Source organism: Schistocerca cancellata, chromosome 5, assembly GCF_023864275.1.
Source record: "Schistocerca cancellata isolate TAMUIC-IGC-003103 chromosome 5, iqSchCanc2.1, whole genome shotgun sequence".
Taxonomy (NCBI): domain Eukaryota; kingdom Metazoa; phylum Arthropoda; class Insecta; order Orthoptera; family Acrididae; genus Schistocerca; species Schistocerca cancellata.
The window spans coordinates 543,823,794-543,848,641 of NC_064630.1; the positions used below are offsets into that span (position 1 = coordinate 543,823,794).

Sequence of the window (24,848 nt, forward strand, 5' to 3'; positions counted from 1 at the left end):
CTCACTTTTCTCGTGTTATTTAACTTCAGTCGTACATATCGCGGTTGATTGCTGAATAGTAGCATTCTCGTTTTTAGCGCCGTGGACCTGGTTTCGAATACTGGCAACAGCACCAATTTAAACTGACAATCGTGTCACTGGAATGGCATCAGATGAAGAGCTGATGAGCCGTACGAGATTTATTATTTACTAGCGGAGAAATCTACCGTTGCCAGGTTACGGCTGTGCGTCCACGCCGGTAATGCGCAACATCTGGCCTGGAGCATAATCTTTATCTCATCTCCTCTTACCTCCTGAACTGTATGTCATACAATTATATGATTTTATAGATAAGTTTGGCAACATATGTGGACACTGTCTGCAAAATGTGTTGCGAATGAAAATAGTAGCAATGAAGTAATAAATTTAAACGTCATGCATGATGCGGCAGTGTCTCCGCGTCACATTTATGACGTCATACCACCGTAACTGCATATTGCACTTACATTGAGTTGTATATGTGCATACTGTCTGTAAAACGTGTCGCGAACACAGTTAGTTGTAAAGAAGTAATAAATTAAATCATGCCTAATGCGGCACTTTAACGGCATAAACAGCGGAAATACAGTAAGCTATAAACATATTTCCCTTCATAATTTTTCAGGGGTTGTTAATGAGTAAAAGTTTCCTGAATGTTTGAAATTATGTTTAAAGTTTGTTGCAAGTCACTATCTAAGTGCTCTCATTCTGAAATACTGGGTGAGTGAAGTCTGGGATTTCACGCGTCTCGGTCTACGCTTATTTTTCACCCCCTGTTTATCATAAGAGCTATAAGCACTATATTTTCGCTACTGTGAAACATATCTTGTGCTAGAAAAAAGGGGTCCTAGCTCTTACGCTGTGCACTTTTCAGTCTGTGTGTATTCACTCGCGTCAGTCGTCTGCTGCCATAGCCCATTAACACCAAATTTCGCGTCCCACGTCCCACATTGATTTCTGCGGTAATTTCGCGCAGTGTTGCTTGTCTGTTAGCACTGACAACTGTAAGCTGCTCTCAGTCGTTAAGCGAAGGCCGTCGGCCACCGCGTTGTCCGTGGTGAGAGTTAATGCCTGAAATTTGGTATTCTCGGCACACTCTTGACAATGTATACCTCTGAATATTAAATTACCTAACGATTTACGAAATACATAGACTGACCCATGCGTCTAGCTCCCGTTACCATTCCGCGTTCAAAGTCTGTTTATTCCCGTTGCGCGGCCATAATCACGTCCGAAACCTTTTCTCATGAATCATCTGACTACAAATGACAACTCCACCAATGCACTGCCCTTTTATATCTTGTGTTACTGATACTACCGTCATCTGTGTGTGTTCATATCGCTATCCCATGACTTTTGTCATCTCAGCGTATGCCCTGTTTACCTTGTCATCGTAATACTTTGACTAATACAAGAACGAAGATCAGGGTTTAACGTCCCAATGTCGACGAGATTATTAGAAACGGAGCGCAAGCACGATTTGGGAAGGATAGGGAAGGGAATCAACCATGTCGTTTCAAAGGAACAGTCCCGACATTCGCCTCAAGCAATTAGGGAAATCACGAAAAACCTAAATCCAGATGGGATTTCAACCGCCAACTTCTTCAATAAGAGTCCAGTGTCTTAAGACTGCGCCAGTTCGCTGGGTACTAATACATGCTTCTTGTTCTCAGTACACCAGTCGTAATTTAATTTCAGAATATTTCTCGGACAACAACTTAAATCACTAGGTATCACAAGAACTGTATTAGATACACTTTCTGTTCCGCAGTGAGAAGATTCTCAAACATGTAGAATATGTCACGAAAAAATATACGTAATACATTTTTACAAAAAAGCGTGATGCTAATGTCTTTTCCACAAATCCCAAGTGAAATGTTCCTCTTGAATGTGGAGTAAGTCAAAAAAATTCTATTTTTTTCTTTTAAGAGGTAATAACAAACTTGTTTCGAAAATAGTAAATCTGCAATAAATTACGGAGCATGTGATGATTCTTAAGCTGTTGCATCCATGCTTCATCGAAGAGAGACATAGTTAACAACATTTACTTAGATTTAGCACGTTACTGAACTAAAGACGTGCAGAAGTCATATTCTGTGTAACACGTTATTTAATATTACGATTAATATACACACACCGCTCGTTTCTATTAAGAAATTCGCCAGTGGAGTAAGAGTTGACCGCCAATAAATCCTTTAGGCTCCTCTTAAAACTTAACGTTATTAATAGTTACACTGTATGGCTACTGGCTAGTTACTGAAAATTTGTGTTCCTGATTATTTACACCTTTGTGGATAAGTAACTTTAAATCTTCTTGGCAAATTTCAGTAAGGAATAAACATATTGGGAAGAAATACTCAACAATCCTAGTTCCTTCAACAGGCCTCTGCAGGCCGTTCTTCAGCTCACACACAAACAATTCGCATCGCAAAAATGAGGTTAATGTCAAGGCAAGATAATAATACACAGTTGAAATGGACGGTGTAAAGAGACTTGCCACTACGCCGAGATCTTTCCAGCTGCCGCTCTTCTTGTATCGATAGTAGGGTCGGTCTTTCTAGCCCGCCTTCCTCCCCCCCCCTCTCCACGCTCATTGTAATCGTCTGGGCCCCGCCCCCTTTCTGTTTGCGAACACAATTTGGACCCGTGCCCGCCCGTATCCACTAATTAGTCCGCAACCGACGTATCCGAGTTCCTCGCGGAGCACAATACCATTAATGAGCTCGCAACCCGACAGGATCCCACGTCTTCCGTCGCTCACCCGCAGAAGAGAGTCGCGGCTGCCTTTAAGCACAAGCAGAGCCTGACGAGAGAGTTGGGAAAATTCTACAACGCATCCTGTATTCAGAGCTTTGCCTGATGCCGGATCCCAAACACAGTCTTAATGGTATCATTTCCGTTGCCCTCGCCCACCCTGTCGAGATTCAGAGCAAAATGAATTTCTAAGTGAAAGACAAACTTCTTGTTGACCAGAATTCAAGTCTTTCCGTAAGGATACCGCACTGAGAGTGGCTATTTAAGACTCGTAAAACAGATTTCTGGCTCTAACTGTTCCATACAGTTAGCTCATCTCCGTCTCAGTAGTGTGTTTAGACAATATGAACAAGGGCATGTTGAAAAGTAACGCTTCCGAATATATTACGTGAAAATCGTTTTTTCACCTAAAACAATCTTTGTTAACATTCTACATCTTTATTCTTCATGTCTACATATTTATTCCTCGATATAGTCACCCTGACGACGAAAATATTTCTCCCACCGAGTGACCAGTTCGTTGATACCGTCACTGTAGAATAATTGTTGGCGGAGCCAAGCCTCATCTCTGCTTGAATCCTCGAAGGTGTTCTTTTAAGTTCTGGAAACAGATGAAAATCGGATGGGGGCCAAGTCAAGCCTGTATGGAGGATGGTCGATGACACTGAACCCAAGGCGTCGCATTGTTGCAAATGTCGCAGCGTTCGTGCCAGGTCTGACATTGCCAAGCTAAAGGAGAGGGCGCTCCTTGCGCTGACGAGCTCTTCGAATTCGAAACTCAACCACAGCACGCGTTTCTCAGGCACCAACATAGTTCAGTTACACACCACCATGTTACACGCTACAGTTCAAAGACCTAGCGGCAGAGGGCTGCAGATATGTAGACATGAAGAACAAAGATCCAGAATGTCAACAACGTTTATTTAAAAATGTTTTAAGAGTTTTCAGATGTCAAATTCAGAAGCATTACTTTCAGCACTTTTCGCATTTGAAGATATCGATGATTGGACTCCCATCAACGTCGTTCTTTAGCATCAACCAACCATGGCCTTAATTTCGACATCGTCAACGATATGGACATCAGCTTGAGCAAAGATTGGTTTAGATATGTAGGGGGGGGGGGGGGTTCATCTGTTTATTTTTATGAAAGAGTCGCAAAATTTGCCCACAGTTACAAATGTGTTACATTTATTCTTGGCCAATTTACTGAAAGCCTAAGTACCTTTACTCCAGCGATATGTCATTATAATTCCTGCAAAGCTAATATTTCACCTATTTAGTGTAACAGTTATGTATTCATAACCTGTACGTGTTGCGTTTATAACACATACTAATCTCAAACATAGACTTGCCCCTCGGGTGTGCGTGTATTTTTGCACAGTTGCGTTTTCACGTTCAGTAGCGTTGTTTCTCATTGTCAGACGAAAGGGATATGTCACCTCCGAAATTGTACAAACATTAAATATGGATAGTGCCATGAGGTAGGTCTGAAATCACTATCCAGGTAGCACTCTGTTGTCGGCTGTGTCATTATTAATCCCGTTTTTACCCAACACAGCAGCTACTGAACCAGGGATCAGATCGAGCAGCAATGTTGCAGACGCGCCTAATTTGTAAATCGGCCTTTCAATCGCTCCAGCACTTGCTGCTTGCGCAGTTTACTTACAGCATAGTGCGCAACTACTAGACTCGATCCTTCAGTTACTATTTTCGCGTCATGGGAGGAAGGAATTTAGACTGCAACGCGTTGCCTCTCGTATGTATATTCGACCGTTAAGTTTCCAGCACGAGGTCTCGTAGCGTTCTTGTAACGTTTTCAACTGCGCAAAACAAAAATTGAATTCGCTTTGAGCCAGTTAACCCAAGAGCACTGTGTTCCCTCCTTGACGGTAATATACGCATCCTGGCTGATGCGTCGTGGCACGGAGAGGGGTGCACGCCAACGGTCTGTCGCACAGAAAGCGCCATCATCAAAATTACTAAAAGTCGGTGCGAAATGACGATTGTGATTACGCGTCCCCTCCCCCCTCACCAAATTTCTCTTCGTGTGTGTCTGTGTCTATCTGTGTTTGTGTAAAAAAAAAAAAAAAAATAGAGAGATGAACAGGAAGAGGTATGCGGCTAGCAATCAGTGAAATTGCAGGCTTGCAGTCTGTCAGTCACAGCGTGACACAGATTCTAGCTGTCTGAGGAGCGGACGCGACATAATTGCTCTCTCTCTGGCAGCAGAAAATGATTAAAGAAATATTTGTAACTATCAAAAGTTGTGTAGAATCTCGTCTTTACGGTGTACGCAGCTGCACAGAAGTGTAAATTGATTTTTACTTGATTGTCTCGCGATCTCGCCCACTCGATGTAGGCTGCTACGACGTTCCTTTCATTTTACTTCTTGCTACGGTTTATATCTTCAAAAAGTTTGTTTGCCAGTCTCGAGCTCGGATTAATCGACTGTTCGTATTTCATGAATGAAAGGAGAAATTTATCTTCGCGGCTTGTAAAAATTTGTACCAGAGTGGATTTCGAAGCAGATTCCCTGCTTAGCGTGAGGGACCTCGAACCGAATCAGTCCCTCTTGTGTTACTATACGCATATACCCCGTGGGAGGTCGTCTGATTGTTTTGTTCGCTAGTAAGGGGAGGGTGACAATCGACGCCGGAGTGTGTCTTGGAGGTAAGCATCGATGTCATAATTAAGGCAGCAGCTCGTGCGAATCCCGCACTATTACAGATTTTCATCTATCATAACAGAAGGAATATCACTGCCGTAACTGCGCCAGTGAATGGATTAGTCGTTTGAAAAACATTGAAGTTCGGTATTCAGTATGTTAGAAGTAGTAAGATTAGGTTTTAACTTGTTGTCAACGATGTGATCATTAGACATGGAGCACAGGGGAGAAGGAAACAGCTCGGAATTTCTCGTAGGCTATTTAAGAAAATTACAGAAAACCTAAATCTTGCTGGCTGGACAAGATCTTAACCGCGGTCCTCCCGGAGGCGAGTGTGGTATCTTCCCACTGCGCCACCTATATCGATGTCAAGTTCTTGTTAGTGCTTTCAACACCTTCAAGTTACAGACTAAGCCGAGAACAGTGGCTGTTCACACGGGCTACCATTCTTCAGCGAATGTCGCGCCATACACCCATTCCGAGTAAGCGGTCAAGATTTCTCTTCGCCCCTCCCCATCCCCCCCACCATTCTCCATCCCCCCCCCATCCCTTCTCCCACCCCCTCCCTTCGCACACGGACCGAGCACGTACATACATGCGCGTTTGACATACCAGATGCCTCCAGAACATGTATCTCCGTCACGTCCAACCCCACCTGTGCTACATAGTCAATTACGCGCTTGAGATGTCAGTGGCGTGTTAGGCATGCTGTAATGGGCGCATTTTCCACATCGTTCTTTCAAATAAATCATACGTCGTTACTGAATAATTCGTAGTTCGTGTTACCCAAAGATTAGAAATATTTAATTTCAAAAAATGATTTAATACAACCAGTTACTGCGAAATAGCAACATAGTAACTCCGCATTTTCAGACTCATTTTCCGACTACTTTTCCTCTTCCTATTGCCTGCTACTTGCACATCTCAGCTGATTTAAAATTATTATCTTTATACTCGCCCTGGTACTGATAACGTCCGAACAATCTGAGAATCTTCTTATAAAAAAATTAAAACTGCAAATAGGTCTTACATTGCTAATGGTAGTCGTCTCTGTATTTTTCTTTATAATCGTTAAGTGTTAATTCAGATCCTCTCGAAGCGTGCAAGTTACATGGAATGTGTGACTTCATAAATTTTGTTGGTGTAGTTACAGTTTTCGAGGTTTTGTCACAAGCTGCCAGCTTTGAATTACCGCTGATTTATTCGCACATCACTAAGGTCCGTTTCAGTCACCATTACACAGGGACGTGTGGCCGAAGTTTCAGGGGAGGGCGATGATACGCCACACTTACGTACACGTAGTGTAAGCTACTGATGCTGGAGGCCATTAGCGACATACACTAAGCGGAATGTTCCGCCTTTTTTGTTACAGAAACCAGGGAGTGCACCGAGCAGGAGTTCCGCTGTAACAACGGCCGTTGCATTCCCTCGCACTGGCAGTGCGACAACGAGAAAGACTGCGCAGACGGCAGCGACGAGATCCCTCAAGTGTGTCGTAAGTAGACAACCCTGTCGCTCGCCCTCTTCTCTCTCTCTCATGAGTCGCCCAACTAGTAATCTTCCAGCCCCTCTCATCATACTTCTTTAGCTGTTTGCTTACTCTAATAAACGAAGGCCGTCCTTCATCGCTAGTGAACCATCCTCAGTATGGAAAGTCAACTCCACCCAAGATGACTGCGGTGTCATCGACCTCATAGAATACACACTTACTTGTAGTCTCCCTTCGTAAAAGCAAACGGATCGTAGTGAAACAATCGCGGCTCCATGACCATTATTGGAACGAATTAATAATCTATCGAGACCTGCACAGGTTATTATGACAGTGAGGCGGGAGACACAAAAACCTCAATTTCATTGAAAAATAGCTATGGTTTAACCTGTATTTCTAATGTAAGCTTAGTGCTGTCTCATGTGGCGGGACAGGAGTTACTCGAAGAGTTTGAGTGGAGAAAGTGTCGGTGGACTGTAATGAAGATCGGCGTAGAGCTTAGTAGAAATACCAGAATTATTAGACTTTCTTTTCGGTTTCCGAAAGAGGGTTCGGTCTCTTGTTGTTGTGTGTGGAAATGTCACAGCTAAAGCCTGTGGAAACGTCACAGCCGAAACCTTCCAGCGAAATAACTGGTAGGAAACGGCGGAAGTACGAAATTTAATACTATGCATTTAAAAACAAGAGGTTTCACGTAAAAAAAAAAAAAAAAAAAAAAAAACCTATCGCTAACTGGCTCGCCAGCTCGCAGTCCGAACCTGCACCTGTTGCGGAACGCAGGATTCGCTCCAGAACATAATCATTCATTTCGATGCACGTCGCCGTAATTCCCTGTGGAAAAAATAGGCTGTTATTCCCCAGGAAAGCATTCATTGCTTATTTCAATACAGCAGAAAAAGTGGAAACTACTATTGAGCCAAAAAGCAGTCCAGTCCCGTAATTGGCGTCATTTCATGAGACAAATAAGCCTAACCTAAATTTTCTGTAAGATGTTCGAATGCACTTAATCACTTAGAGAACATTTGCTTTCAGTTCTTCTTAACCAAAATATCTCCACCCACCTCTTCCAGTTTTTTAGTAACACCACAGAATATTTGCCGCCAGATTTTCGCTTGACAGCTTACACAACAACACATGTTCTCTGACAATTTTTCTTTTCTTCCTTGCTTCTCCTTCTACCTTCTGTAATAATATGCTAGGATTTTTGTCTCACAATTACATGTAATTTCTGTAACACAGCAACACCCTTTTATGAAGTTTCGTTGTCGGATTCTCTTCCGCGGTCTGTGTCTTACACACACAAAATCCATCACCAGCCATACAAATGAATTGTTTTTTTGTCGTCTGTATTCTTTCCACGCAGCTCCTTTTCCACAGTTCAGCAGGTACCCTAGTAGCACTGTATTTTGTTGAGTGTTACAGCTGCTTCGTTTATAACTTTGGCAGTTAATGTTCAGCTCTTCTCTAGACCCTCCTTCCAGAAGAACTGTTTAACATATTTTGTAATACTTATCGTGGAATTTTAGTAATTAAACGATGCACTTCATAATGTGCACAGTTTTATTCACAATTGAGACACGAAATACCTCAGGTTTGTCATCCTCGAGATTGTCAAAGATATCAGTAGTAGTCATGCATGTTCATTTGCCTACTATAACACCTTCCTTCTGTTGAGTTATAAAGGTATTACACGAAAGTTCCATTGCAACTCTTGAATGTGATGTTTATGATATTTAAAGATGAATATTTATTTATGTGATATCTCTGTAGTGCCTTAAATTGTACTGCATTTTCAATCAGAAACACTAACAATTCAGACCGCAGCGCTAAGCAATTAGCAATCGTAATGTGTTGTTTGGTTGTATCTTCAGCGTTAAGCCTGTTAAAAGCGGACGCATTCTGCAGTACTCTGTGTAAGAGAGACAAGCAGTCATCTTGCCAAGCATCTAGTTCCTCAGACTTGAAACGCATGTGTTGGTGGCATCATCTCTCTGCAATGGAATGAGTGATTTGGCGGGGTGGGGAGGGATATGGTGAGTGAGTGAGTCGGTCGGTGAGTGAATGAATATGTAGTGTGTGTGTGTGTGTGTGTGTGTGTGTGTGTGTGTGTGTGTGTGTGTGTGTGTGTGTGTGTGAAAATTTATCACGTAGTTAAGAAAAGGAACAACAAGAGTGTAGCACATTGCCCAAAATAAACATAAACCAACATTAAACTTTTTTGGCGAAGTCGATGATCATTAGTTATTTAAAGCAGCTTTAGTTTGCTTAACAGCAGATAGATACAAAAATGGACAATGTTGGATTCGGCATCAGAAGCATTACTGTGCTTCAAATAACATGTCGTCACCCTTTGTGAGAGAATCGAGTAGAGTTCCTGTATGATGACCACATAGAGCTCTACTCTGATACCTTTTCGCATGTACAGAAGTAGATAGGGCATTTGGGATAACCTCTTGATTTAGCCACCAGCTCTTGATAAGTCAGAAAGGTAAATCTGTCTGCTGTACCAGTCGTGGTCCAATTGGAGAGAGCACTCACTCACTTTCCTCCGACCTTTGCAATGACTTACCCAGCCAGTTAAAGGGGAACCTACACTTCAAACCTATACAGGTATCAAACATTGCCAGAGGTGAAACAGGCGATAAGCGAGAGATAAAAATCCTAGGACTGATAGCGGATCGAACTCCAGACCTTTGGATTCTGTAGTCTAGCACTCCACCACTTAACCACCGAACGCAAATTTACAACACGCAAAACAATGACGTGTGAAATGGAAAGAGGAGTCCAAAGGTCTTGGTGGTTGAATCCGTACTGACCTTCAATGCCCATAGCCTGTGAACTCTCAGCGTTTCTACACGCTGAGGGTACCGTGTGTGTGTGTGTGTGTGTGTGTGTGTGTGTGTGTGTGTGTGTGTGTGTGTTCGCAACAGCATTGCAGCAGCGCGCGAAGAGCACGAGCCGAGATACGAGACGGCGGTACGGAGTGCGGCGTCGCCAAGTTGGTGGTGGTCCTGTTGCAGAAGCGCATGTGTGCGGGCGCAACCAGTGGACGTGCGAGCCGGGCATCTGCATCTCGTCGGCGTGGCGCTGCGACGGCCAGCCTGACTGCCCCAACTTCTCTGACGAGGAGGGCTGCAGTAAGTTGACTTCCAGCCGGGGGCGCGCCGCCGCGTCACAGTCCTTCGCCGACAGCCGCCGCCTCGCGCACCTCTGCGCACGACCGCCCCCACTGTACGACTGAGCGAGAGTACGCTGCTGTCTCTGCTCGTTTCCGAGAGGAACATTAATGGCACTGGCGGTCGTGGCGGTGTGCGCGGGTGGCGGCCGTGCCGGCGTGGGTGTCTGCTGGCGCGGCGAGCGCCCCCGCGTGCTAGCGCACCGTGCTCAGTGTACCTTGCTCCTCTTTCAGAACAAAAAAAGTGCGCCTCGGACGAGTTCACCTGCCGAACGGCGCCCGGGGAGTGCGTGCCGCTCGCATGGATGTGCGACGACAACCCGGACTGCTCTGACGGTTCCGACGAGAAGGCGTGCAGTAAGCTCTCTCATCCAAACACAAACACTGCATGTCGCTGGGCAGCTTTTTTTAGGCATGCATAGCAGCCGCTCACGTCTCTCTGTTCTACCAACAGTCTCTCAACACGAGAGAGTTAGGGAAAGGAAAAGTATTACTGCAACAGATTTCAGATACAATGGTTAAAAACAGTTCCTGCTATACGCTGACATACTAGGAGCTTCTGTCAAATTCACTTCTGACAAGGAGACGGCCCGACCGTGGGGTCCGGGATTTGTCCGAAATTTTGTGCTTGCAAAATTGCAGCGTATTGTTACAGGAGAATCGTGAAATTAATTCCCGGGAAGACTGTATAAAAATTCATTTTATAATTCACCATCAGTTATCGTCACCAACATTCCGAGACATGATTCAATATGCCTGGTTTGCCTCAAAATTATCTGAAACTCAAAACATTTTCGTAAATGTTAATGAGGCATATTTTTGTACAGATTTATTGCAAACGCCCTGTGATTGTAAAAATCCGCTTTTATATGTTGCGCAAGATGTCGCAAAAATTATTGCTTTGTTTGGCTTTACGATAATTACCACTGCGGTTCTTGTTTATAATTGTTATATGTATAAAAATTGAATATTTCCAAATCGAATTTGTTATTCTGAGTAAAAACCCAATGATTCTCCTTATATACTTTACAATGAAAAATGGAAAACCCACCGCCATGAATTGTGTTGTTGAACAAAAAGAAAATACTGCAGAGTGAAAATCTCATTCTGAAAAAGAAAATAATTTTTATTCAATAATGTAACTAATTTGTTAAAGATACTGTAGGGCTGGGAAACTTTCTGAATAATTGCTGGAATAACAAAAGAAAATGAAACAAAAGAAAAAGTGTCAGAGAGGGAATAGAACCCGAGACCTCTGGCGTAAGAGTCCGAGCCCCAAACATGTAGGCCAGACGGCGGCTCGGCAATGGACTAACATTTTATACTCATAAGGCACCTAAGAAACTTTGGATCGATTTTTCCCGGGATTTTCCGGGTAGTGCGTCCTAATATTTTAACCACGTGAGGTGTTAGGGGTCCTCTTTCACCACACACAATTTCGGACAAATCCCCGACCCAACGTTCGTGCCGTCCCCTTGTGGGCTACGAAAGACAAGCACAACAGTGTTGCTTATAATTACTTGCAGTTCGCGACCTACATCTACAGCAGGCAGCTGAGAATGACTGCGTGGGTGAGAAGGGAAGCGGGTAACCGTTCTTCCCCTAGCTGCCTTCGCACCACGACAGCCATCGCATTGTATATTACTGTGGCTTTTTGGTTGGGGTGGGGAGCGGGAGGGGGGGGGGGGGCAGGAAGGCACCCTGGTGCTGAAGTTGGGCGCCCTGTGGTGGCGCCAGAAGAGACTCCCACAAGAAAAACGTCTGCTTCCACAATGGCGTGTCTGGGACCACGATTTATACGCAGCAGTCCCGTCTTGTGGCTTTCTTAAATTGATCAGCTGGTATTAAAATTAATTCGCTCGATCAGTCGATGGTCCTGTAACTGATCAGTCGGTTAAAACGGCTGAGGAAAATTTATAATATAATCCGAATTTGCGTATTAAGTTTTCCAGCTTGTTAATTAATTATGCAATTGGTGATTAGCGGCTTTGTAATTTAGTCCTGTACTAATCCTTTGTAAGGACTGGACTAAATAGCTACTGAGGCTTGTCCAGATTTTTACACACACACACACACACACACACACAAATCACAGAAATTTGATGTTTTGGTAATTATGCTGCAAATTTGTTAGCATTTGAGCTGTGTCTATAATAGTACTTGAGTGTATAAAGAGCTCGTCGGTTTGTTGGTTTACATATGCCATAAATTCAGATATGATTTGGGAACTGACACAGAAAACAGTAATATTCAAACTCTTTCCTTTCTGTCTTAAGAGACGAGGCGTGAGTGGCATCTGTGTGATGGTATTGTGTACATGGTAGTTGTGTAGTAGTATTGTGTACAATGTAGTTTTTGTCGCTTTCTTCCTTGAACTAGTTATTTATAACCTCTGGTGTCTCTCGTACGAGTCGTCAGGCACACTTCCTCTGGTGTTTCGGCAGATACTTGCAGTTTCGTTTTTGCATTGCATAGCTGGAGTCCGCCCAAACATTACTCTCGTCACTTCTTTCATGGGAGGCCCAGTGTCAACAGAAAGGTTCGGTCTGTTTCGCAGTACAAACGAATTATTTTAAAATTGAAAGTTTACGTGTCCATTCGATAGACGGCTCCCAAATTACCCAAATCCGATAATCGTTTTATTGACATGCACTGAAATGGACAGTAAAACACGAACAATAATCAGCAACCCAACAGAAATTAAATAGCGCTGCGTGCTTGACTGCGCGTCAGCGCGGCAGGGCAGTGCAGTCGCTGCTCGTATACTGGTTATTCTTAGTTTCACTAACCCTGTTAATATGTGTCGATAAACAAAATTATCACACTAGACTAATCCGGGAACGCTCTATGGAACGAGCACTTAAAATTCGGCTATAAAAATAATTTTGTTTGTAACGGGAAACAAATAGACGCATTTCGTCGACACTGTGAGTCACAAGAAAGACGTGATGAGCGTTAATTATTTCGGCTGACTCCAGCTACACAATGCAAAAACGGAATTGCAAATATCTGCTGAAACACCAAAGGAAACGCGCCTGACTACTTTCAGGAGACTCACCTTAGTATACATACACCTGCTCAGTAAGTGTAGAAATAGCAGTATTTTTCCGTCCAGTGGCTCCAAAAGGTAAGAAGACTTCATTCATGCCGGCCAAACATGCATGCTTTGTCATGGGATAACCAATGTTTGTGACTTGTCATTGCTTACATGAAGAAGAAATAACTATTTAAGGTAGGATGGGCTGTTAAGTGTTCCATGTGGTTTCGAAGCAGGATTGAAATTCAGTTATCTGCTTTAATAAAGTCACGATAGCGAACATTTTAATACCTGAATGAGATTTTCACTCTGTAGCGGAGTGTGCGCTGATATGAAACTTCCTGGCAGGTTAAAACTGTGTGCCGGACCGAGACTCGAACTCCGCTACACAGTGAAAATCTCATTCTGGAAACATCACTCAGGCTGTGGCTAAGCCATGTCTCCGCTATATCCTTTCTTTCAGGAGTGCTAGTTCTGCAAGGTTCGCAGGAGAGCTTCTGTAAAGTTTGGAAGGTAGGAGACGATGTATTGGCAGAAGTAAAGCTGTGAGGAAGGGGTGTGAGTCGTGCTTGGGTAGCTCAGTTGGCAGAGCACTTGCCCGCGAAGGGCAAAGGTCCCGAGTTCGAGTCTCAGTCCAGCACACAGTTTTATCTACCAGGAAGCTTCATTTCAATACCTGTTGGATTCAGTAGCAACCGAGTACGTTTAACGCTACTGCTAAATTTGACTAGTTTAAATGTTTTACTTAACAAGTTTATCAGTGCAATTAGCGGTTTGTAGATCACTTCTGCTATTGTCGTACTGCGAGCAGACAGTATCTTATGGCGTATCTACGGGGTACTGCCATACCGTATTTGCAATTACATTCAAGAACGCAACTGATTGATGTGTCACGTTAATTTGTTTCTAATATATAATTTAATCCTAAGTGGTATTAGTCGTCTGTTGGTTTAAGCAACGTATTTCAGGCCGGTTCTCCACTACATATATCGCGATAGGGATATTTCTCAAATTGTTACGGAGAAAGGATGGAGCTTTATAACGCAAACCACTCTTAGATTGTTAAAAATTTAAATCACTCTTGTTGTTACCATTATTAAATTATTATGATGACTGAGTGTACGGGGAAAAAGGTCAACGAGTGGATGACAGCACTCAGAGGCTTCTGACCAGCCGTTCGTTGGATGCGTGAAACAGATATAGATTTACGTACATTTATAATAAAGAATGAGGGAGAAAAGGCCTTTATGGTAAAACGTGACTAAAAGAAGGGGTAGGTTGGCAGGAACCGTACTGGCGCATCAATGAATAATTAATTTGATAATTTATAGAAGTGTGGGAGGTAAAAATTTTAGGAGATAACATTTGAATACAATACGCAGGTTTAAAAGGATGTAGACTGCAATATTAATGCAGAAATGAAGAAGCTTGCACAGCACAGACCAGCTTGGAAAACTGCTTCACTCTAAACTGGAGAATATAACAAATAGCAGTAAAAACAATTATTAACTGCAAAATAAAAAAATAGACACATAGACCAAGCAGATGTCAGCTATCATTGTTTCTGTAATTCTTAAGCTACGGGACAGCGAAACAGTTGCGCCGTAATCTATGAAGTCTACTATCGTTGGAACAACTCGGATGATTCGTTTACACTGCGATTTGTATCGGCACATGTATGAGATACATGTATATGCGACTTTGCGACATGTATCGCGACTTGTATGAGTTGACAAGTATCAACCTCATACATGTATGAGCGTGCGTTTACACTGGTTGATATGTATCACTGTGCGATAGCTTTCGATGACGATTTGGAAGATTTCACATTTTTATGTGCTGGTACACTTGCTCTTTTGGAAGATGATAGGAAGAAATGGCGGAAGAAGCGTAGATGCTGGCAGAGAGAATTTCTCGCGAATTAACGCTAAAGGACGGCGCATATTTTAGAAATTATGTTAGGATGAGTATGGAGGATTTCCGCGGTTTATCACTTGTGGCTCCTCTTGTGCCCAAAACCAACACAAACTTTCGGGAAGCGATTCCACCAGAGGATCAGTTGGCAGTAACACTCCGTTTTTTGGCCACTGGGGATTCCTCTTGAAACGAAGATTTCATTGCAAAACATTTGCATTGTCGCGCGATTGCTAATGCCAACGTCTCACACACCATTGTCGGCATCCGTTGTCAACATTATCACGCGAGGCCGCCGGAATAATAGCAAAAAATTGATATACGTGCCAGATGCATGAAAAAATTATAGAATGTATTACATACTCTGATATATATAAAACTTTTACCTTCACTTCTTGGAATAAAACATGCACAATGGTCTCGCAAACACGAAGAATAATGTTGCATATGGCACTTTTTGATGTTCTATGCAGATACATTAACGTCGAAACGATAGTCGGCACCTCCAAAACTCAAACAGCCGCCAAAAAGCCTGGTACTAAGCATGCGCTAATCGTCAAAATAAGCGGCAGGCGACAAGACGACAGGTAATGATAGTACTGCGCATGCGCGAGTTCAAATGTCGCTCATACATGTCGCGTATATGGCCAAAAAGCGATATACAAAATGTATACGCGACATGTATGAGCTCGAGGGTCCGCATACAAGTTCCGTGAATTTTTGTATGAGGTGATGTATCGCGACATGTCAAATTGACATGTCGCTCATACATGTCGCGATACATGTATCCCAGTGTAAACGTACATCGACAGAATGTTAAGACTCTCAAGTGAAAAGTGACGTAGCGAACATGTCAGACGACGTAAACAACATGGCAATTATAACTTTATAACCTTAGCCATAGTTTGACACGTTAATAGAAGTCAATTTTAGGTACTGCATCGGGAAAAAACTACTTAAGTGTTAAAATTACGAGGCTCAAACACATTTTGATAAGAGAGAGATATATTAAGAAATAAAATGAATCTAGTATCTTAAAAACAGTTCTACAGGTCTAGCGGAGACCACGATACACAGTATGTAAAAAAAATTATCGTGAAGAAAAATATTGGTATTCGTATTTCCGCCGAAACAGAGGAGTCAGTAGCTTGTTTCGCATACATAGCCGAAATGAAAAAAATTCCCCCAAAACCAACAAAAATGACAACGAATAACACTATAAAGAAATTAAATTCAAAGGTCACAGGAGCCAATGTAGGTCGCAGATCAAAGACGATGGCTGGTATCGGAAATACCTTTTGAACAAACACATTAATGGCATACATATACCCTCGCGGTATTTAGTAACCTCTAGTGGGGAAACAATATTTGCCGCCTCCTGAAACAAACATGCTGAATAAAGCAGTGTACACACAAAGTAGAAATTAGTTTCTAATGTAAGAAATAGTTTCAGTTGGCCTCTTCGCACAGGATACGAGCGGAAATGAACTGAAACTGTATCAAACCGCATTGAAAAAAGAAGCAAGGAATCGTGATTAAAACAGCGTACAACAGCTTTCAATTGTGTAACAAAACATTCGCAATAGTCTCCGGTGTGAATCTGGTTACCGTTTGACAATTCGAGCGATACTAAGGTTCCAAGCGGCGAGAAAGATAGTGACATGTGTTGTGAGGATAATGAAAGTTTTATTTATTTTTCTATTTTGTTAACGAAATAATTGTACTTTTGCGTTCCACAGCTAAGTCGCCAATAGAATGAATTACCGTAAAATACGTGTACAAACTGCCGAAGTCAACTGATTCAGTGACATAAGGTACAACATATTAATGAAGTAGTTGTTTCGAATATGTGCATAATTGCAGCTTATTTCGCTGACAGCGAGAGAATGTAAGTTCTTATTTCTTGCATGAAAACCATATATTCCCGTTCTCTCTTGTTGTGATGGGCACTTTCCTTGACGGGCAAAAAGATTGTTATGGAGCCTAAAGATCTGCCCATTCTTGCACTTTTCTACTTTGACAGGCGAGTATTTTTATAAACGTAATTACTTTTGCTTCAAAATCGAACATGTTGAATATTCTTGCCGTTTGTAGCTCAGATGTAGCAACAATTGTGGAACGGGTTTCCTTCCTGTTGCGAAACAGTTACATTGAATTTTGACTTTTTATGTCTATGCTGTTTTCCCCTTCAGCTATAGGTGTGGTGACTTATGTGATAGATTAAATAATATGGATGTTATATTCCAAACTGGTTTCATACATTCAATATTCAGTGAATTGAGTTGGACGTATAGCGATCAAATCTTCGCTTTATTGGGTAGATGTATGGCGTCTTTCAGCAAAACGTCAGGACTTGCAGTGTTTCTGGACATTTTTTTGTTATTAAAGGAAAATGGTATTTTGAGTGAGTATCTGTATGTTAAAAGAGAATTCTAAATAAGCTGTCCGGTAATCTACTGTTTCGTACCCCACAGTCTCTTTAGGAAACTAAATGGTGACAAATGTGGTGTCAGTTTTTAGTCACAGTCGATTTTTACAAATCAATATAAATGATAGTATTCGCAGCCATCTGATATCGTGCTCAGAAGTGTCACTTGCTGGCCGCTTGGCGCGCGTATGTCTGTGGGTAACAAAAGTCAAACGGAGTGTAGTGACTTATGTTGGTGTGTGTCCGAAAGTAATATTGAAAGATGTTCCTAGGGTAACACTCATTTCACAACAGTTCCTGCAAACTTGTCATTTCGACGTCACGCGCAAGATTGACTTTGTGACACGAAAACATAGACCTCGATTTACTCGCAGCAATTCAAGCGTCCTCTTGTGTTCAGCCTAACTACACACAAGAAAATCGCTAAATATGCATTTCATACTTCGTTCTCTAGCCAGATGGAAATGAACATCGAATATAGCAGAACATACGTGTTTTAAATTCATAACAAAGTCCCATAATGTGTTAACAAAAAAGAAAAAGAAATGCAGGTGGCGAGATGCGAACCTACATTTTGCGACTAGATATATCTCTACGATACCCATTATGCTAACACTTCCTCAAGTAGTATTTGTTTCCTGTCTTAATTATCATAGCACCTCTTGAAGGTTGATATCATTGATGCGTTATTAACTGACATTTAACGATAATGGTGACATGTTTGTGATAAATTTTCAGTGTCCTCTTACCTAGCAACGGCTTGCTACTAACTACAATACAAGCACGTTGCATGCTTAAATTGTAACAACTCGTTGCTGAGAGAGAGCACTCTTTTATGAGGGCATTAACCGTCTATAAATCATTGATATTATAATTATAACAATAATCATAGTAAATCATTCCAAGAATTGCGTGTTTTTTATAACTGTGCGATAAGTGTGCATGGAGTCTTGTGAGAAGCTCGTACCGAACACTAACGGAAGTCGATAGCAGTTCCTGCGGTCGTAGATATCGCGCGCGACGTCGAAATAACGTCACGTTTACGGGGGATGTGTGCTCCAATAAATAACAAAAAACTATTCAAGATAAAACGTATTTATGCTGTACGTCAGTAAATAAATAATCTGTGGTGATCCTGGTATTGCGGTGAACAAATTTTCATTCAGTGATAAAACTTACTATACTTCATATGTGATTCTCTGTAACACATTGTTTCTACTGATACTACCAGTTGGAGAATTATTGAATACCAGTCTGATATATGTACAGAAGTAGTTCAAAAATTTGTGTAAACGAATAATAGCTGAAGGTTATTGTTAAACTTCTGTTAGGCAAATGTAGTTTGTGAGTGATTTGTGGCAGACAAGCGCCGAAGTTACGCAAATGTGAGTGCGCGGTCGGGGCTGTATAGCTGCAGTAGATTGTCTGTACAGGACACTGGTAGTAGCGGTGGCTGCTCCTGCTGCAGCCTCCCCGCCGTCTCTAAAATTAGCCTGGCTGGTCCTGCCTCGCTGCCGTCAATACCTGGCGCTGCTTCGCCGGTTGACCCCTGCATGCCGCGCTACGCCAAGCGACGCCCAATTACGACCAGGGAGCACTTCATTAAAAAAAAAAAAAGAAAGAAAGGAGGGAGGAAAAGTCACATCAGGTCGCTTCTCGTACGCAACTCAAGCTGTCTGGAAAATCAGACTTCGTATTATCTGTAGCGCGCAGCATAAGCTATGAGACGACATGCTGTAATTTAGTTTCCTCTGACTGTTGCGTGGAATTAGACATATAGCTCTACTACTTACATCACTAGGTACTAGGTACTTAACTGTGATAGCCGGAGTTTGCAAAAATAGGGTGAAATGTCGGATGCACAGAATTACACAGACAATTATCGCTGACGTCCGTTTCTTGCAATACCCTTATTATTTATTCCTAGCTCAAACATTATGACTCTCCTGGAGGAAAACAAGCTTTTCTCAATCAATCAACACAGGTTCAGGGAAAAAATCACTCCCGCGAAACACAGGTTGCTCTATTAAATTGGAAACGCTTACCTGTTTAATATACGGGGTAATTCCCTAACGATGTTATAAACTTTCAGGGATGATGGAGGAGGGAAAATGTATCACGCTGAGACAAGGAACACTGGTCCGCAAACGATGGTGTCGGAAGTTAGCAGCGAAAATCGCAGTGATAACTGTGACAGTGGAATGTGTACCAGTACCGTTGTTGATAAGTTTGTAGGGTAGACAACATCGACGACCACTAGTTATTCGTCGACGGATGCGGTTCCAACATCATGGAGCCCACCTCACTTTGGACTGAGGCTTCGTGATCTACATCAGGCATTCCCTGAAAAGCGAGGCCAGCACCTTGATTTCACCCCACTTGATCTCTTCTTGTGGAGGCCATGTGAAAAGTCGCGTTTGAGACGCCTGTTGAGACTGAAGACGATCTGAAAAAAATTCTCGCTGCCTGCGACACTGTTCAAACGACACCGGGGATAATAGACCTGGTACCTACGACAGAATTTCGTGTGGCGATGCCATGCCACTGAGCGACGTCATTTTGAACATCTGTTGCAAATGTAGCAGCTTGTGAGATTTGTGTAGGTAAGTGGAATTCCTTATTACTGTATCGTAGATATCAGATTCGCAGTCTCTCTGACATCAAGTTACGTGCGCCATTACTAGTCCATCAACAGGAGAAACTGTGGGCATTGGCCACTATTCAGCGGCAGTTCTCTACGTATCAGATTTTGGAAGTTTAAGGCCCTAGTTTCAGCGCTGGTCGAGGCTGAGGCAGGACTTGAGACGATTCACGCTTATATCCTTCGACTCGGTCGTTTCCGGACTGAGGTCCCTTACGTCAAATTGGTACATTTGCTCTTCTCCATCATCCGCGAAAGGTTATAACATCATCACAGAATCGCCCTGTAGTTCTTAGGTTCAGCGTCTATCGAAAATTCAGTTAACAGACTGCTTTATTCATGCATCTAGCAAACAACAGATGCAGGTGAAACGGTACGTTATGTCTAACTAGATTTTCGTAAGGCTTTCCACACTGCGGCACACTTTCGACTATTAATCAAGATACAGAATATCTTCACAAATACGTAATTGGGACGAGGAATATTTGACTAATAGAACGCGGTCTATACACTATACAGGACGGCGGATGCTCTACAGCGTCATCTCCACTGTTTGCAGTTTACATTAGGGATTTATCAAACATGATCAGCAGCACTGCAACATAGTTCGCTGATCATACCTTGGTGTACAGTGAAGTATCATCGGTGGACGGTGATAAGGAATTGTAGAGCGGCTTGGAAAAAATTTCCACTTGGTGTAACATATCAGCTACCTTTAAATGTGGATGAATATAACATGCGAGATGTGATAAAGTAACGGGAATTTTTAATTTCGCAGGTTTTATACATCAGTTTTAAATTTATCTTGTCGGTGCTCATGTTCCTAATATATGTCGACGTTTTCATCCGTTTTGAATATTTAGTGTATAGCTAACAGTCGGAAACATAATGCATGGTTTCGAGTACTGGGCGAATTTTTACTTTCGAAAAAGATGGATCAAAGAATCTGCATTAAATTTTACTTGAAGAAATGGAATAAAGTGCAGCACCACATTCGAAAAGTTGACTGTAGTTTCTGGCGAATCTTAGTAAGACAAGAAGTTTCACGTGGTATAAACGTTTCAAAGAAGGTCGAGATGACGTTGAAGACGACGACCGCCGTGGACGCGCCCTATCGCATCAATTACTGACGACAGTGTGGGAGAAGTAAATAAATGGTTCTGGAAAATCTCCGAATCACGATTAGAGAAGTTGCTGACGATGTCGGCATACTCTTTGACTGATACCAAGCAATTTCTTCGGCGTGAAACATGTAGCAGTAAAGTTGGTTCCAAAATCGTTGAATTTCGACCGAAAACGACGTGCCTTAGACATCGCTCAGGAACTGCTGAATGAAGCCAACGATCCAAAATTTCCAAATGAGGTTACAAAAGGTGACGAAACATGGGTACAGGGGTATGACTTTGAAACCAAGGCCCAATCGTCCCAATGGAAACTGTCTGAAGAGCCAAGACCGAAAAAAATTCGAGAAGTTCGATCACATGAGAAGGTTCTTCTCATTGTTTTCTTCGACTAAAATGGGACAGTGCATCATGCGTTCCTGCCTTACAGCCGTTCGGTCAATAAGGAACACTACCTGGAAGTTAAGCGCTGTTTGCGTGAAGCAAACCGAAGGAAACGACTAGAACTGTGGCAAAACCACTCGTGGAAAATGCATCCGGTCATACCTCAACGCTTGTTCGTGATTTTTAAGGCAAAATCAAAACCGTTATTTTCCTTCGGCCGCTGCATTCGCTGGACGTGGCCCCTGTGACTTTCTGTTCCCGAGGCTGAAGATAATCATGAAAGGGTGTCGTTTTGCCACTATTTAACACTGACTCAGTATACTGAAGGAACTGAACACTGGTAACGAGAAGTGAGTTCCAGAAGTGCTTCCAAGATTGGAAAAAGCGCTGGAACAATAGTGTTATATCTGAGGAGGTGATTACTTTGAAGGGGACAAAGTTGATGTTGATGAATAAATAAGGAGCTTCAAGAAAAACACACATTTCCCTTACTTTTTTATTACACCTCATATGTCAACAAGAAGGAGAAAGAATCCGATTGTAGCTTATTACAAGAATTGTGACGAACATCTTGAGCACGTAAAACCAGTATTAGATTGACTTGTTAGATTTTTTGCTGGAGGGGTTCTGGAAAATTAAAATGCACCTGTAAAGGAAATAGCATACAAACACACTAACGCGACCAAATCAAGAATTTTGTTTCAGTATTTTATGCCCAAAGAAATTAAAAGGGAATTATTAGAAGAAAGGAGACGTAATTTCCGCAAAACCTCGTTGGGTAAATTTAGAGAAGCTATATTCCAAGAAGACGGTGGAACCACTATGCTGCCACCATCGTGTATCTCACGCTAGATGTCATTATAATAAGAAAGATTAGGGAAAGTTCAGGGCCATATAAAAAGTAGTTCTTCCCTCGGATGAAATGCAGGAAATATATCGGTAACATCGGTACTATGTGCACTTCTACATGCACTGTGCAATTGCTTGCGAAGTGGTATATACATACTAGTCTAGTTAACTGTGTACTAGCTGTACACCCTGCCCCTCTAATGAATATGCTGTTGTACTCTCTTATCTACAGCATGAACCATCTGTCCTTTCTCTGGTGATCAATAGACAGAAGTGTCACACGCTATCAGCCAGAGCGTGGTTTCGATTTTCTGTGTGAAATTAAGGAGCTGTTTGTAGATCAGACTGGCATTTCCAGTCTGCAACTGATGCGGAAATTTAGTGTCGGATTAAAACCGAGCTTTTAACGAGGACTCTAACCCATTTAGCGGTGTTCACTTTGCCAAGTGTGCTAGTCCAGTGAGGAAAGTGTCTATGGAGTTTGAAAACGAGGAGAAAAAGGTATTGGTTCATAGTTCTTTACTGGCACCATCCACCGTTCTTCTTGTATCAGCTCAGATTGACAGAAAAATTTACGCGACAGAGGTATAGCTAACTCTTCATTCTCCCACCGAAGACAGGACGCTGTGGTAGAGCCGTATTATTACTGGAGAACAGGATGCTTCAAATCCCTTTCCGACCGCTCTAGTTTCTAGTTTCAGAAGATCGTCAAGGATGGCTCAGGAATACCACAAAAAAAAGTTTTACCACCTCCCCAAAATTCTTGTCAAACTGAGCTGTTACTCCTTGCATCACACTCTTTCGACGTAGATCCCTTGCTGTAAGTTTCGCAAAAAAAGTGGAAAAATAGAATGCACCAACAGCTATTATCCGTTCCATTCCCAGAGAGGACCACACAGTTAAATCTTACATAATGTATCATAGAGGAGCGAAACAGCATCTTCCACGTGGTCTCATCGATATTTACAGGTATGAACAGTGAACCGCTGACTGACAGGAGTTTTCGCCAGTCGGATGAGTCTTTAACACTGAGCACTAAACACCCTGTTCTCTGTTTAAATTCAAGCGGCGAAACCATTGAGGGAGTGGGGGATAGCAGTACAATATGTTCTAATTGGCTTTACGAGGACTGGCAGTACAAACATACCATTCATAGCACGTCTGGCACGTGACTATCGGAAAATAAAGTAGCATGACATTAGGTCTCGAAAATGTCAAAGAGTTCTAGTAATTACAAATTAGGTTTGATGTAAGATGCTGTTCCGCTTTCTCGCCTGAAAGCTTGCCGCCTGATCGGCAATCGAAAACATTCCAACTATTCACAAGCTGTCAACAAAATATTTGACATATTTGACAAGACCACAGGTAGAAGCGACAGACAACAGGGAGCTGAGTAAAACCAGACAGATACGGAAAGACCCCCCCATGACGCAAAAATGACAAAGACTACCTTTCCCGACCAGAAGTGGGAACATCTGAAGGAAGTTCCTTTTCAGTTACCCGCTCGTGTAGCCATAGTTCATCGATCTAAGTTCACAATATTAGTGCTTGGTGAAATACTGATAATTTATAGCGTGTAAATTTATGACGTGAAGGCTGCGGCAGCTTGTTGCTACTACTGTTCATAATTCAAGTGCGTGACACATGTACCTCTCAAATTTTCAGACTAATACTTTTAAAATGTTTCTCCGAGCTCCAGTTTCTTGGAAGTTACAGGAAAGCAGTGTAGTAACCTAAGTAGTGATGTTAATAAACTATTATTGTTAGATTAAAACGCTCACGGAAGAAGTACATTAAAATGGATGTGACGGAATGTAATATTTGTGGGGGGGAGGAGGTGTGGTGGCGATGGTGATGGTGATGACGATGACGACAATCTATCAGTTCCCCCCCCCCCCCCCCCCCCCGGTATTCATTTGTACTTGAATAGGTTGCCATAACCAGCCGAGCAGTTCTAGGCGCTTCAGTCTGGAACCGCATGACCGCTATGGTCGCAGGTTCGAATCCTGCCTCGGGGCATGGATGTCTGTGATGTCCTTCGGTTAGTTAGGTTTAAGTAGTTCTAACTTCTAGGGGACTGATGACCTCAGATGTTAAGTCCCACAGTGCTCAGAGCCGTTTGAACCATTAAAAAAAAAAAAAATAGAGAGAGAGAGGTTACCATGGGTAATCGAAAAATAGTGACTAGCTAATATATTTTGACTGATTAACAGATCATACACCTCTTTTGTTGTGAGTTTGTTACTTCACTACAAATTGCAACTTGAACTGTATGAGAAACAGAATATGCTAAACTTTTCACTCTAGCTACAGCGTGATTCATTCCACAGAGTAAAAAGAGGTTGCTGATAATTGGCATCTGCGCATTTATGT

At 42.4% G+C, this 24,848-nt stretch overlaps 1 protein-coding gene across 5 annotated transcripts in view; it reads left to right on the forward strand.

The window, feature by feature from the left end:
• LOC126188320 (very low-density lipoprotein receptor) overlaps positions 1 to 24,848 on the forward strand; it is a 598,910-nt gene that overhangs the window by 558,473 nt on the left and 15,589 nt on the right. For 3 of the 5 annotated variants that reach the window (XM_049929911.1, XM_049929913.1, XM_049929914.1), the window contains 2 exons: positions 6,810 to 6,932; positions 10,336 to 10,458. In XM_049929911.1, coding sequence (XP_049785868.1) covers positions 6,810 to 6,932; positions 10,336 to 10,458 — 246 coding nt within the window. Of the gene's footprint in view, positions 1 to 6,809; positions 6,933 to 9,946; positions 10,064 to 10,335; positions 10,459 to 24,848 lie in introns of all 5 variants that reach the window. The other 2 variants (XM_049929912.1, XM_049929915.1) reach the window with 1 other exon arrangement.